The 14,033-nt window shown below is 42.9% G+C and overlaps 1 protein-coding gene across 3 annotated transcripts in view; it reads left to right on the top strand.

The window, feature by feature from the left end:
• Positions 1-14,033, top strand: part of LOC143295377 (receptor-type tyrosine-protein phosphatase T-like) — a 328,714-nt gene that overhangs the window by 288,216 nt on the left and 26,465 nt on the right. For all 3 annotated transcript variants that reach the window (XM_076607040.1, XM_076607042.1, XM_076607043.1), the window contains 4 exons: positions 4,416-4,535; positions 6,720-6,868; positions 8,904-9,039; positions 11,402-11,551. In XM_076607040.1, coding sequence (XP_076463155.1) covers positions 4,416-4,535; positions 6,720-6,868; positions 8,904-9,039; positions 11,402-11,551 — 555 coding nt within the window. The remainder of the gene's footprint in view (positions 1-4,415; positions 4,536-6,719; positions 6,869-8,903; positions 9,040-11,401; positions 11,552-14,033) is intronic.

The raw sequence follows: 14,033 nt of genomic DNA on the forward strand, positions 1-14,033 counted from the left end.
GCTGTTAATGAAATTACCGATAAGCATAAAAAGAAGACAAATGCTGTTGCCACTGTGTGGACAACAGATACTCTCAACGGCCATTTTTTAAACATAGCTAAATCAGCACAAACATTTGCAAACTACCTTCCTTCAGAATGTTACATTACTCCTCCGTTGCTACAAACATTTTGTCAAGAGCGTCTTAAATCCAGTAACTCATTCGCTATCCCTCCACTTGCTGTTCATGAAGTTGGTTCCTTAATCTCAAATCTAAAGAATACGAAAGCAATGGGTCCAGACAATTTAAATGCATCTGTTCTCAAGCTTGCTCTACCCTACATCGTAGACTCCCTTACATACATTTACAATTTGTGCATCAAACAGAACAACGTTCCCTCTGTGCTAAAATCAGCAAAAGTAATTCCACTGCCAAAGTTAAACAATATCACAGATCTCAACAACTTAAGACCGATATCCCTACTATCAGTAGTGTCCAAGCCTCTCGAAAAGCAAGTCCACAAGCACCATATGAAACATATGGAGCAAAATAACCTTTTTCATCCCCTTCAGTCCGGCTTTCGCCGTTATCACTCCTGTCACACAACATTAACCCAGCTTTGTGATACGTGGTTATCTGCAGTCAACCAAAATAAGATCACTGGAACAGTTTTTCTAGATTTAAAGAAGGCTTTCGATCTTGTGGATCACAGAATACTGATAAAAAAACTGACTGAGTATACTCAAAACCAGTCAACTGTTTCCTTCTTCTGGTCTTACCTGGAAAAGAGAACACAGCGTGTTTACTTAGACGGCTCGTATTCTTCTGAAGGTCATGTAGATCGTGGTGTTCCGCAAGGCTCTGTCCTTGGACCCCTACTCTTTTGCATCTATATTAACAACCTGGCAATGTTATCTGCGATTAGTTCGCTGATGAGTTCCCTTCATTGTAGTGAGACCGACATTGATCTTGTAGAATCATCTCTACAACAGGGAATAAATGACATTTCAGGCTGGTGTTATCAAAACCACATGGAACTTAACCCACACAAAACAAAAAGTATGGCATTGACATCCAGACGGAAACACCAACGAAAACCTCTTAGTTTAAAGCTCGAGGTAAACAAGAACTCAATTGAACAAGTTTGGGGTAATTATTGATAAAGAACTGAACTGGCAAGCTCATATCAACCATGTATGCAAACAATTAGCCCACAGTTTGTTCTTACTCAATAAACTTAGATATTACGTCGATACTCCAACCAGAAAATTATTCTTCGGGGCACACTGTCTCTCTCATGTCAATTATGCATCTACAGTCTGGAGCAATGCCAGTCACAACCAGCTAAAAAAAGTTAACTCATTGCATAGACGAGCAGCTAAACTTATTTTACCAGACCACTCCCTATCAACAGATGAAAAATTAACAAAACTGGAAATATTACCACTATACAAGCAATTTGACTACAATAAAATGGTCCTCATGTTCAAAGTACACAAAAACATGTCACCACCATACCTCAGTGACCTTGTTCAATGGGCATCAGAGCGTTACGATTCAGATAATTATATTCTGCCTGGTGTGTGCATTGATTTGTACAAATCTAGCTTTGCATTTTTTGGACCATCTGTTGGGAACTTTCTTCCTTCGTTCATTAAGACGTGCAATTCATTACGTTCCTTCAAATGAAGCATACAAGAACTTCTGCTCCACAAACAATAGGCCCGCAAAGCTTTTTTTTTATTTTTTTAATTTTTTTAAAAAACCAGCTAAAAAAGACAAAAATCATGCTTTTTTCGTGAAGTTTGGATCTATACCTACATGCAGTGAATTTATTTTATTTCTACCTTTGTGCTTTAATGTTTTTACTTGTTCGCCTGTAAATTGGATGTTATTACCTGTAACATCTGCATCAGCAAATTAATCACTTTTGCATATGTACAATGTTAAAGTTGTGTTTCTCTGTTTTCTTTATGTCCGCTATATGTTTCTCACTTCGGTCATGTTTCTGTATGTGCATAAGTGTGTGTGTGTGTGTGTGTGTGTGTGTGTGGATATAAATGTGTGAATGCGTTCGTTTTATTACTTTAGATGTTAATAATGATGATGGTGATCATTCTTCATTGTGGTAGCAGTAGATGTAGCTGTGTTAACAAAATTATTATTGTTGTGTAGTCATCGTTAATGTTGTTATTGTTATTGTTGTCACAAGGACAGATTGGAAGACTGGGCGATGCCTAAAATCTTTATCCTTGAGTAATCAAGTTTTTGAATCTTGAATCTTGTCTGCCCACCCCCACCCCACTCCCTGTGTCTGTCTGCCCACCCCCACCTCTCCCACCCCTCTCCCTGTGTCTGTCTGCCCCCCACCCCCACCTCTCCACCCCTCTCCCTGTGTCTGTCTGCCCACCCCCACCTCTCCACCCCTCTCCATGTGTCTGTCTGCCCACCCCCACCTCTCCCACCCCTCTCCCTGTGTCTGTCTGCCCCCCACCCCCACCTCTCCACCCCTCTCCCTGTGTCTGTCTGCCCACCCCCACCTCTCCACCCCTCTCCCTGTGTCTGTCTGCCCACCCCCACCCCCACCTCTCCACCCCTCTCCCTGTGTCTGTCTGCCCACCCCCACCCCCACCTCTCCACCCCTTTCCCTGTGTCTGTCCCATCCACCCCCCTCCACCCCTCTCCCTGTGTCTACCCACCCCCACCTCCCCACCCCTCTCCCTGTGTCTACCCACCCCCCACCTCCCCACCCCTCTCCCTGTGTCTGTCTGCCCACCCTCACCTCTCCACCCCTCTCCCTGTGTCTGTCTGCCCCCCACCCCCACCTCTCCATCCCTCTCCCTGTGTCTGTCTGCCCCCCACCCCCACCTCTCCACCCCTCTCCCTGTGTCTGTCTGCCCCCCACCCCCACCTCTCCACCCCTCTCCCTGTGTCTATCTGCCCCCCCCACCCCCACCTCTCCACCCCTCTCCCTGTGTCTGTCTGCCCCCCACCCCCACCTCTCCACCCCTCTCCCTGTGTCTATCTGCCCCCCACCCCCACCTCTCCACCCCTTTCCCTGTGTCTGTCTGCCCACACCCACCCCCACCTCCCCACCCCTCTCCCTGTGTCTGTCTGCCCCCCACCCCCACCTCTCCACCCCTTTCCCTGTGTCTGTCTGCCCACACCCACCCCCACCTCTCCACCCCTCTCCCTGTGTCTGTCTGCCCACCCCCACCCTGACCTCTCCACCCCTCTCCCTATGTCTCTCCACCCCTCTCCCTGTGTCTGTCTGCCCACCCCCACCTCTCCACCCCTCTCCCTGTGTCTGTCTGCCCCCCACCCCCACCTCTCCACCCCTCTCCCTGTGTCTGCCCCCCACCCCCACCTCCCCACCCCTCTCCCTGTGTTTGTCTGCCCCCCACCCCCACCTCTCCACCCCTCTCCCTGTGTCTGTCTGCCCACATCCACCTCCCCAGCCCTCTCCCTGTGTCTGTCTGCCCACCCCCACCTCTCCACCCCTCTCCCTGTGTCTGTCTGCCCCCCACCCCCACCTCTCCACCCCTCTCCCTGTGTCTGTCTGCCCACCCCCACCTCTCCACCCCTCTCCCTGTGTCTGTCTGCCCCCCACCCCCACCTCTCCACCCCTCTCCCTGTGTCTGTCTGCCCACCCCCACCTCTCCACCCCTCTCCCTGTGTCTGTCTGCCCCCACCCCCACCTCTCCACCCCTCTCCCTGTGTCTGCCCCCCCCACCTCTCCACCCCTCTCCCTGTGTCTGCCCCCCACCCCCACCTCTCCACCCCTCTCCCTGTGTCTGTCTGCCCACCCCCACCTCTCCAGCCCTCTCCCTGTGTCTACCCATCCTCACATCTCCATACCCTTCCCCTTTTGCTGTCTTCCCATCCCTCCTTCCTACACCCTCTGTATATGTCTGCCCACACCCACCTCCCCACACCTTCCCACCCCTCTCTGTCTGCCCACACCCACCTCCCCACCCCTCTCTGTCTGCCCACACCCACCTCCCCACACCTTCCCACCCCTCTCTGTCTGCCCACACCTACCTCCCCACCCCTCTCTGTCTGCCCACACCCACCTTCATACCCTCTCCCCATGTGTCTGCAAACTCCCACCTCCCCACCCCTCCCCCTTTGTCTGCCCATCCCCATCTCCCCATCCCCTCTCTCTGTGTCTCTGCCCACCTCCACCTCTCCACCCCTCTCTCCCTGTGTCTGTCTGCTCACCCTTACCTCCCCACATCTCTCCCTGTGTCTGTCTCTCCAGCCGCACCTTCCCACCCCTTCCTCTCTCTCTCATGCGAAAATGAAAAAAAAAAAAAAGTGTGTGCTTCTCTCTCATTCAAATAAAAAGGAGAAAAAAGTGTGTGCACTCTTGTATGTGTGTTCACTTGTGTGCACACACACATGTATGTTTCATTGTCAGATTGCTTGTTGTCAGAAAAAATGTGAACAGTATTGGCCAGAGGAGGGGTGTGAAGAATACGGATCAATCAGCGTGCAGCTTCTGGATACAGATGAGCTGCCAGACTTTACCATCCGAGCCTTTCTGCTGTCCAAGGTAACTTTGGGATTCAAGTGCTTATTGTAGTACAGTACATATATTTGTTAATTTGTATTTGTATTGCTCTTTTTATCACAACAGATTTCTCTATGTGAAATTCAGGCTGCTCTCCCTAGTGTATTTTTTCCTGCGTGCAGTTTTATTTGTTTTTCCTCTCCAAGTGGATTTTGCAAGGGGCAACCCTTTTGTTGCTGTGGGTTCTTTTACATCTGCTTAGTGCATGCTGCACACGTGACCTTGGTTTATTGTCTCATCCGAATGACTAGCATCCAGACCACCACTCAAGGTCTAGTGGAGGGGGAGAAAATATTGGCAACTGTATCGTGATTTGAGCCGGTGCGCTCTGATTCTCTTGCTTCCTAGGCGGACGCATTACCTCTAAGCCATCACTCCACCATTGCACCATTGTGAGCACCATTGCAATTACACATATGCACAGAAACATATTTGCTTGCACACTGTAGCATTTGTGTGTGTATTTTTGATTGATGATAAAATTGGCATGGTATCATCCGCCTTGTGGAAACTGGCATATGTCATCTCCAACTGGCAAGTAAGTGTCCATGGTAACTTTGTAGCTCCAGTACATATATAACCATGTCCCTTGTGCCAGTCTTTAAGACTGACTGTAGTAGATGGCGTTTACTTTCTCAGTCTCTTGCGGCTGATGTTACTTGCATAGTAATACATAGACAAGACACCATTCAAAATTTGAATTGAAGCCTTCTAAATAAATGCTCCAAACTAAAGCATGCTTATTGTGCCAATGTATCATTAGATTGGTTAGAATCCCATTCAGATTTTGTTCCAATCCTTTGTTGGTTATGTTTTGACAGATGCTGAAGATTATGTCATGTCATCTCTTCATCACGTATAATAATACATTCTTAAATCTTATACATGATTTATTGTTGGTAACCACAAACACTGTTTTAAAATGTTGGGATGAAAATAGATCTGGCATGTACATGATGCAAAGCAGATTTTTGTTGTTGACAGAACGACATCATACCACAAACCAGGTATTGAATTCACAAATACACACATGGATACACACACTTTATTGTCTATACTTTGTTACAAAGATTTGCTTTTTGGCACCTGTCTAACATAAAAACAAACAAATAAAATAAAATAGATGAAAAATAAAGAGATAAATTGGAGGGTACCAAACAGTTCAGATCAGTTCAGTCACACTAGGAGGTGTCACTTTATTCAGACGAATTCATATACACTACACCACATCTGCTAAGCGTAACCCAACATGCTTAGTCAAGACTTGAGGGAAAATAAAAATAAAACCAAACAGAAATGGTTATATACAAATATACAGATTATTGAATTCTCATGCACCTCCATTGCAGTCAACTAAACCACATTCCATGTCTTTCTATGCCACACATGCATGCATACACAAACACACACACACACACACACACACACACACACACACACACACACACACACACACACACACACACACACTGTCAGTCAGTGCATAGAATGGAGGTCAGATGGTCTCCATCACTAGTGACTTGAGCAGAGCCACTCGTTAGCTACTTGATCAGAGCCTCCAACACAATACTGCAGAGTTTTACTAGAGTTGGGATGAATGAGTTGTAGAACCTGTTAGTCCTGATCCTCACACTCTATTCTGCCTGACCTTGCCGAGGCCTGGCGTCCAGCTCTTCAGAGAGCATATGGGACTCGTCATCATGGCTCACCCACATGCACTTTACAGCCCTTGCCTTGGAACAGCATTTGGAGGTCAGCAACTGGGGCACCGATCACCCTGCTGGCTGTCTTGCCAGCCTGGCCTTGTCATGCTCCTTCATCGCACCAAAGAAGCACAGGCTGTTTAATGTCAGGATGGATACCAACGTGGCCCTGTAGAAGAGCTCCAGGAGCTTAAGGCACACGTGGAATGCCTTTAGCTTCTTCATGAGGAAGAGGCACTGGTTCCCTCACCTCAGCATGGCGGTGTCCTGCTCTGTCCAGTCCAGCCTGTCATCCAGGATAGCACCAAGGTTCTTGTACTGGGAGACAATGTCAACCACCACTCCCTTGATGACAAGTGGATGCAGCTTTGGTGGATCTCTTTGAAATTTGCATTCTTAGTAAACTATGGCCTCCAGTTTTGTTCAGGACCCACCAATAAGTTCACCTTATGGCTGTTTTCAGGGTGGTCAATCCAAGTACGTGAAGCAGTTTCACTTTACCACCTGGCCAGACCATGGTGTGCCCAGGTTTGGACACTCCCTGCTGCTGTTCCGGCAGAAGATCCGTGCCTTTGACAGCCTGGACAATGGGCCTGTTGTTGTCCACTGCAGGTCTGTTTGCTTGCTTGCCTGTCTTTGTGTTGTTGTTTTTTGTTGTTGTTTTTTGTTTGAAGAAGGAGCAGAGAAAATGAGAAATGCATGGCAGAACATGAAATAGGTTGAATTGACAAAAGCATTTTCAGGATTTATCTTTTCATTAGTTTATTCATTTACTTTTGAGGAAAATGGCCAAAACAGTTTCAACCTTCTGGTCCATTCACATTTATTTTTTTTCTGGACAGTCTTTAGTACTTTTTGGTTTTTCTTGACTCGATAATTAGACAGTCTTTGCTGTGTTTCCTTTTTGCTCCAATGATGTGTGAGTTGCCTGTTGGAATTATTTAGTTTTGTGTGCCTGTCTTTATAAAAATGTAAGTGTCTTGTAAAATCTGTTTTAATCCTCTTGGAAAAGCTGACAAAATGGTCAATGTCAAAGGCATGTCCTTGGTTTGTATGCCTGAATATGACTGTACTTGTGCCATACTTTCTTTTCAGATTTCTCTCTTTTCAGGTTAGGGGAACATTTGTCAAAGTACAAAAAATGGTATTGAAATGGTCAACAGCTGGAAGTCTTAGATTCATATACTTACCTCGGGTACACTCTAACTACAAAGTTATCAATTGAAAAGCGTCAGCAGCAGATTACCATAAAAGCAAAGAAAAAAGTCGTAGATATTTTGAAAGCTCTATGGAAAGTTGGCTGTATGGATATCAAGTTGTTTTTGCGCTTGTTCAGCCAACAGGTACAGCCAGCTTTGACATGCAGCGCTGAGATTTGGGGAATATCTGAAGTGAAAATCATAGAACAGGTACACATGCATGCATGCAAGAAAGCTGTCTGTATTAGCCCTAAAACTCCAAATACAGTGATATAAGGAGAATTAGGCAGATACCCACTGTACATAAACACGACTATAAAATCAATAAAATACTGGTTGAAAAATACGGAATTGCAAGACACAAGATTACCTAAAGTCTCATATGAATCACTTAAATCACTTGATGAAATAGGAATTAAAACTTGGGCAACATCAGACAGGTACAATGTAGTTCTGGTTTTGGAATAGTCTGGTTTTCTCAAGGAGTGGGCAATAAAACAAGTTTCCTAAAGGAATTCAAGCAAGGCCTCATTGACTGCTAACAAGAATGGCATGACAAAATCTCCCATACTGAATGTTTTGAAAACTACAAATGCTTTAAACTGACTTTACATTTTGAGGACTATCTGTCGTGTTGATAAAGAAATACAGAAATTGTATCTGGAGATTTAGATTGGGTGTATACCACCTTTACTGCAATAAGTTTAGATACAGCACTGACCCACAGTTAAGAATATGCACTTTGTGCAATGCAGAGGAAGAGGATGAAATTCACTTTCTGTCCCACTGCCAGAAGCTTAACAAGATAAGGAAAATATATATTATCCCATGTATCAACTGAAACTATCCAATGTTTCTTGATGTCAGTAAGATTTTAAGAACAGCAAATGTACAGAATTTAGCAAAATTCATAATTGCAGCAGATAAAATCAAGGAAAACCCTACCGATGGAAACATTTGTTGACCATCACTGTAACCAATTTATTCATAATGTGACAAATAATCCATAACAACTTGGGCAATGGCTTGTTTGTGTGCATTTGTTTGTTTGTGTGTTTGTTTTCTATTTGCTTTCTCTTGTTCAACTTATGCTTGTATGGCTATTGAGTGTATGTACAAGTATGGAGGGGTGGGGGAGGGTGTGTGAATGTTTTACGGACTGGATTAAATTGAATGAATGTGAGGTGAGAGAGTGAAGTAAATTTATAAACACTAGACTGAAAATGATGTCTGTGTGCATGTGCCTTTTTGAATTATCTCAACTCTGTGCTATGGACAGTGTCTTCAGCATTAAAACATCAAAGCGTCTCTTTTCAGGTTCTTTGGGATCAATTTTGACTGCGTTTCCAGCCCTAATATAGTCCTGTGCAATTGGCAGGGATATAGGCAACAATGATATTAGTAATGATGATAATAATAATAACTAGGGTACACCATGTTTGTTTCAGCGCGGGAGTGGGACGGACAGGCACTTACATCTGCATTGACACTCAGCTTGAACGGGCACGGGCAGAGGGCATTCTGGATGTGCACAACTTCGTACAGTTCATGAGAACTCAGCGAGTGAACATGGTGCAGAGTTTTGTAAGTGGCCTTCTAACTTTCTACATCTCTGTAATTTCTGTATTTGTATTTTTGCCCTTAAATTAACATTACTTTCCATCCTTTAAACAACTCCATTGGACCCAGACTGTCGTTCAGTAAGAATGCCTCTATTACTGTAAACTATCTGGTGAACGCCCAGTATCTAGTAAACACCCACCCCTAGTTTGGGTTAAAAACTATGCATTGGGTAAAGTACCTGTGAAACTCCCACCCCACACATGAACGAATGATAATTCAGTTTGCTGTCATGACTTTATTGCTTTACAAAGCAGTGTAGATTTCAATTTAAAGATAGAATGCCTGCATACCACACCCCCTTTCTTTGGAATCAACTTCCTCAGCCTCTCCATCACTCATCTTCGCTGCAATATAAAGATAGAATGCCTGCGTACCAAGACTCCATTCTTTGGAATCAACTTTCTCAGCCTCTCCGTCATTCATCTTCGCTGCAATCTTTCAAATCCAGTCTGAAGACTCACCTTTTCCCCTCCTGAATAATTCTCATCACCACTTCCTTTTCCAATATGAACTAAAATGACTATTACTGAGTGAGTGAGTTTTGATAGTTTCACAATTTGTGGGTTGTATTTTTGATTGTGTAATATTTATGATTGTATGCTGTGACTTGTGTGTGTGAGTGCGCGTGTGCTTGTGTGTGTCATGGGTGTGTGTGGTGAGGTTGAATAATTTTTGATGATGTTTGGTATCTTGTGTTCATTTTTTTATATTTTTATATGTGTTCCATGTGTCAACACATAGGGCGTTTTTTCAAGATTAGGCATAAATGCTCATGATAATAATAATGATAATAATAATAATAATAATGAGATGTTGATGTGTCATTGAAAAAACAATTGTATTCAGGATGTTACACTATGATGCAGTGTATTGATTCAGTAGCTAGGGTTTTGTTCCCCCCCTCTCTTTCTCCCCTTCTCTCTCAAATACATGCAAATGAGCTTGTGTACACATGCATGCTGTGTGAGAGAGAGAAAGGTGGGAGGAACAGACAGAAAGAAAAGAAAAAAAGAATGATTAGCAAACAAAGGAAACAGAGAGAGGAGACACAAACCTCTGTGAAAAGAAAAGATCTTTCAAAACTGAAAATCTGTTTAAAAATTAAGTCTTGCAGGTCTTCTCTCTCTTATAAAACTATGGAGTGCCACTATTAACTGCCACTTTAACTGTCAATCAGACTAATGGCAACATTTGAATGTTTGACAGATTGGCGGAAGAAAACAAATGAAAAATGACAATGCATTTTTTACTGCTTTCTGAAATTCTACATGTGACTGAAACTATCTGTTGGTATTGATTAACAACATCAGTCACAGGCAGATGTGATATGCATTCTGAAATTCTGTCCATGGACTCTAAGTGTATGAGATAAATTCTGCTAGCTTCCATTGTGAAGTGGTTAGCAGACTGACAGCTGGGAGACTGCATGTTCAATTTCCAGCGGAGGCGGATTCTTTAGGCGGTCTACCCAGAGTTGAGTGTGCTATTAGTTTAAATGGGAAGACAAAGACCACTCAGTCAAGTATCACCCACTTCATGGATGTGTCTTTGGTTGTGTTGCTCAAATTTCCTGACTGACACTGTGACTTTATCTCTGGGCCTGGTTAATGCTGGGATATCATTATGAAAGGAAGTGTAGTAAGTATCCTTGTCACATAGTCCCAAACTTAAATGCCCTTCTATTTCAGCATTGCCATCATCATCATCATCATCATCATCATCCACCTTCATTGTCAGTAAGAAAAAGTGTCCCAAATTCTGTGGCCTTTCATACCCTGCTGTCATGGTGACATCACTTTCAATCCCCCTCCGCTTTGGGCGAATCCTGTCAAGGTCTTCGGTTTCAGCAGATCCATGGGGGACAGATGTTGAAGGAACATGATGGTGGTCTCCACTCATGGAGGGAGACTCACAGTCTTGCTCTGTGACTAAGCTATTATTGTCATCAGTAAGTGGTGTCCTGGGTATGGTATTTCAGAACAGGCATGACTAAACACGATTGAAGTGGTTCAGCAGCAATGCAAGGTCTCCTCTGGTGTGTGGTCTCCTGATGACCTAACGTTGATGGTTCCCTGTGGACTGCTGACACTGGGACTACAATGGACAAAGACAGATGTGGCTTTTAGGGACCTCAGAATGAGCATCATAGGAGTAATGCCACTAAAATGGTGCAGATGATTGGACAACAACAACAACAATTTGCTTACATTGTTTCAAAGAGTGTTCTGCAAAGCAAACTTACCAACACTTAAAAGGTCATGCCTCTGACCATTCCAACAGAAAAAACTGGCTATAACCACAGTGTGGATTCGTGTGTGTGCAGGAGCAGTATATGTTTGTGTATGACAGTCTGCTGGAGGCGCTCATCTGTGGGGACACCACAGTGTCCAGTCATGCTTTCCCCGAGGTCTACAATGACCTGTGTTTATTTGATCCTGACATTGGGAAGACCAAATTGGAGGAGCAGTTTGAGGTGCATCATAAAATATTTGTTCCTGGTTTTATTCCTTCCTATTAATCACTTTTCATGCATACTTTCTGTTCAGCTTATTTTCCTTTTTTTTTTCTTTTTGTTTTGTTTTGTTTTGTTTGTTTGTTTATGCACATTGTATGAGCCATATGCTTACACGGAATTTGATGTGAACCCTATCTGGACTGGTCCATGAGCAACAACACCACTCATGAAACTGAAACAAATTTTTTTTTGTTTGCTATTTGTCCAATCCATAATTCGTAAAGGAAAAAAGTGGGTGGTACAAGGTTCATAAAGGAAAAAAGTGAGTGGGACAAGGTGAATCTGTATGTTTTACTAACTGACATAGCCTGAAGTTGGTAACTGTTGATTAAATCTCCAAGTGTTGACTCCTTCATGGTTCCCATCCCCATCCCACCCCCATAAGACAGACACAACAGAAAAAAGTGGGTGGTACAAGGTTCATAAAGGAAAAAAGTGAGTGGGACAAGGTGAATCTGTATGTTTTACTAACTGACATAGCCTGAAGTTGGTAACTGTTGATTAAATCTCCAAGTGTTGACTCCTTCATGGTTCCCATCCCCATCCCACCCCCATAAGACAGACACACATACAGCAAGGAAAAAGAGAAAGAAAAAACACATATGCATGACGTGTAAACACACACTTGTGCATGTGCACATACACACACACACACACACACACACACACACACACACACACACACACACACACACACACACACACACATGCATAAAGTCACATGCAAATGCTCACACAAGATTGCATAATCGTCTTGAACAAAATCAGTACTTCTGATAGAAAATTTGATATTTACCCCATGATGTAGGCATCCATACAGACATTCCATTTTCAGGGATGTGCATGCTGGGTATGTTCTTGTTTTTAAAACCCACTTACACTGACATGGATTGTGAGATCTTTGATGTGTGCATTTTTTTCTGCATGCAAATACACATGAATGGTGTTCAGGCACTAGCAGGTCTTCACATCTGTTAACCTTGCGCCATGACTAGGATTCAAATCCAGGACTCCCAGAGTGAAAGTCCAGTGCTTTAACCACTGGGCTGTTGCACCCATAATTAAGTCTTCATTAATGAAGAATTGATTTCCTACTCTTGTTTTCCTGTACAGTTAAGTTGCCAATTTAGAAAATGATCAGATGTATCATATATACGTTTATATGCCCCCAAACTGAACTTGGCTGAGCTGAAATATACAGATGAAAATAAGAATTTTACATCTAAACTCCCTTAAAACAGCAAAAACAGTAGAAAACAGTAACAAAAACAAAAAAAATATTTGATTGTTCTTAAAATCAGTGTCTAGAGACTAAAGCTTTGGTATATTTTGTGACTGTCAAATCCCACTTTATTTATGTTTTGGAAATATATTTTCTTATGTTAAAATATATTCCTAAAAAAAGAAAAGACACTCCTGAGCATATGATTAAGTGGAAATTCTAATTCTTGATGAATATTCTACATTGGGTACTGAAAATTATATTCTGGGATAATAATGAGAAAAGTTTCAACTTTCCAAGAAGATCAAACAATAAGCTATCTTATATACTTAAGATATTCTGAAATCAAGAATTAATAGTAGAGAAGTATTTCTTCAACCTGTTTATTCTCCCTTTCCTCTATGGGAGACAAGTATGCCATTTTCTTTTTGCTACTAGGAATCTTTATTCATTCAAAGCATTGTACATCAACATTCAATTCAGCTCTCTTTTTTTTTCACACAATAAATGTAACAGCAGGGTGCTATGTGAGGATGCAGTCTGCCTGGGTCTGAGTTCGTTCATCCAGTCCAACACCAAACACGTGGGAACACGTTGGTTTACAGTGGTTCCACTTTATTGGTACAGTGGGCAGCATGTGATGCAGAAAGTCACATGACAACCAAAAAAAACCTCTGCAACCAATAAACAGAAAATAACTATTTTCCATGTGTACCATGAGGTGGGGGAGAGATACAAACAGGACTTAATTTCAAGTGAAGCAAGTAACGTAAATTTTAAGTGCCGAAAGAAACTATTGGGCTAAAAAATCCTGATGCCAAACATTACTGAAAACAAAGGCATCATTTAAGACAATAAAAGAAAGACTTTGCGACTGGCCACCACTGATTATATTGGTCTTCATAAAGAAAACCAACCAACAACCATATTCCTGAAAACAAACCCCCAAGAGGTGTTATCCATCCCCAACAAGTGGAAGGACACCAAAACTGCGTCAGCAAAATCTCTCCCTTCATGCTTGGGAAAAGCTATCTTTGAAAAACAACAGTATTCCTCAAATGGCTTAGTTATCAACAGACCATCTGATTAAATGTACAATAATCCTAACAGAAGGTCACACTACTAGTAATTCATTCAGCACCATGCACTGAGCCAGTTCACTAAGAACTGAAAGAAAGAAATATTGTTATGATAACATGTTCAACAATGGCATCTGTT

This window comes from Babylonia areolata, chromosome 20 (assembly GCF_041734735.1).
Source record: "Babylonia areolata isolate BAREFJ2019XMU chromosome 20, ASM4173473v1, whole genome shotgun sequence".
Classification (NCBI taxonomy): domain Eukaryota; kingdom Metazoa; phylum Mollusca; class Gastropoda; order Neogastropoda; family Buccinidae; genus Babylonia; species Babylonia areolata.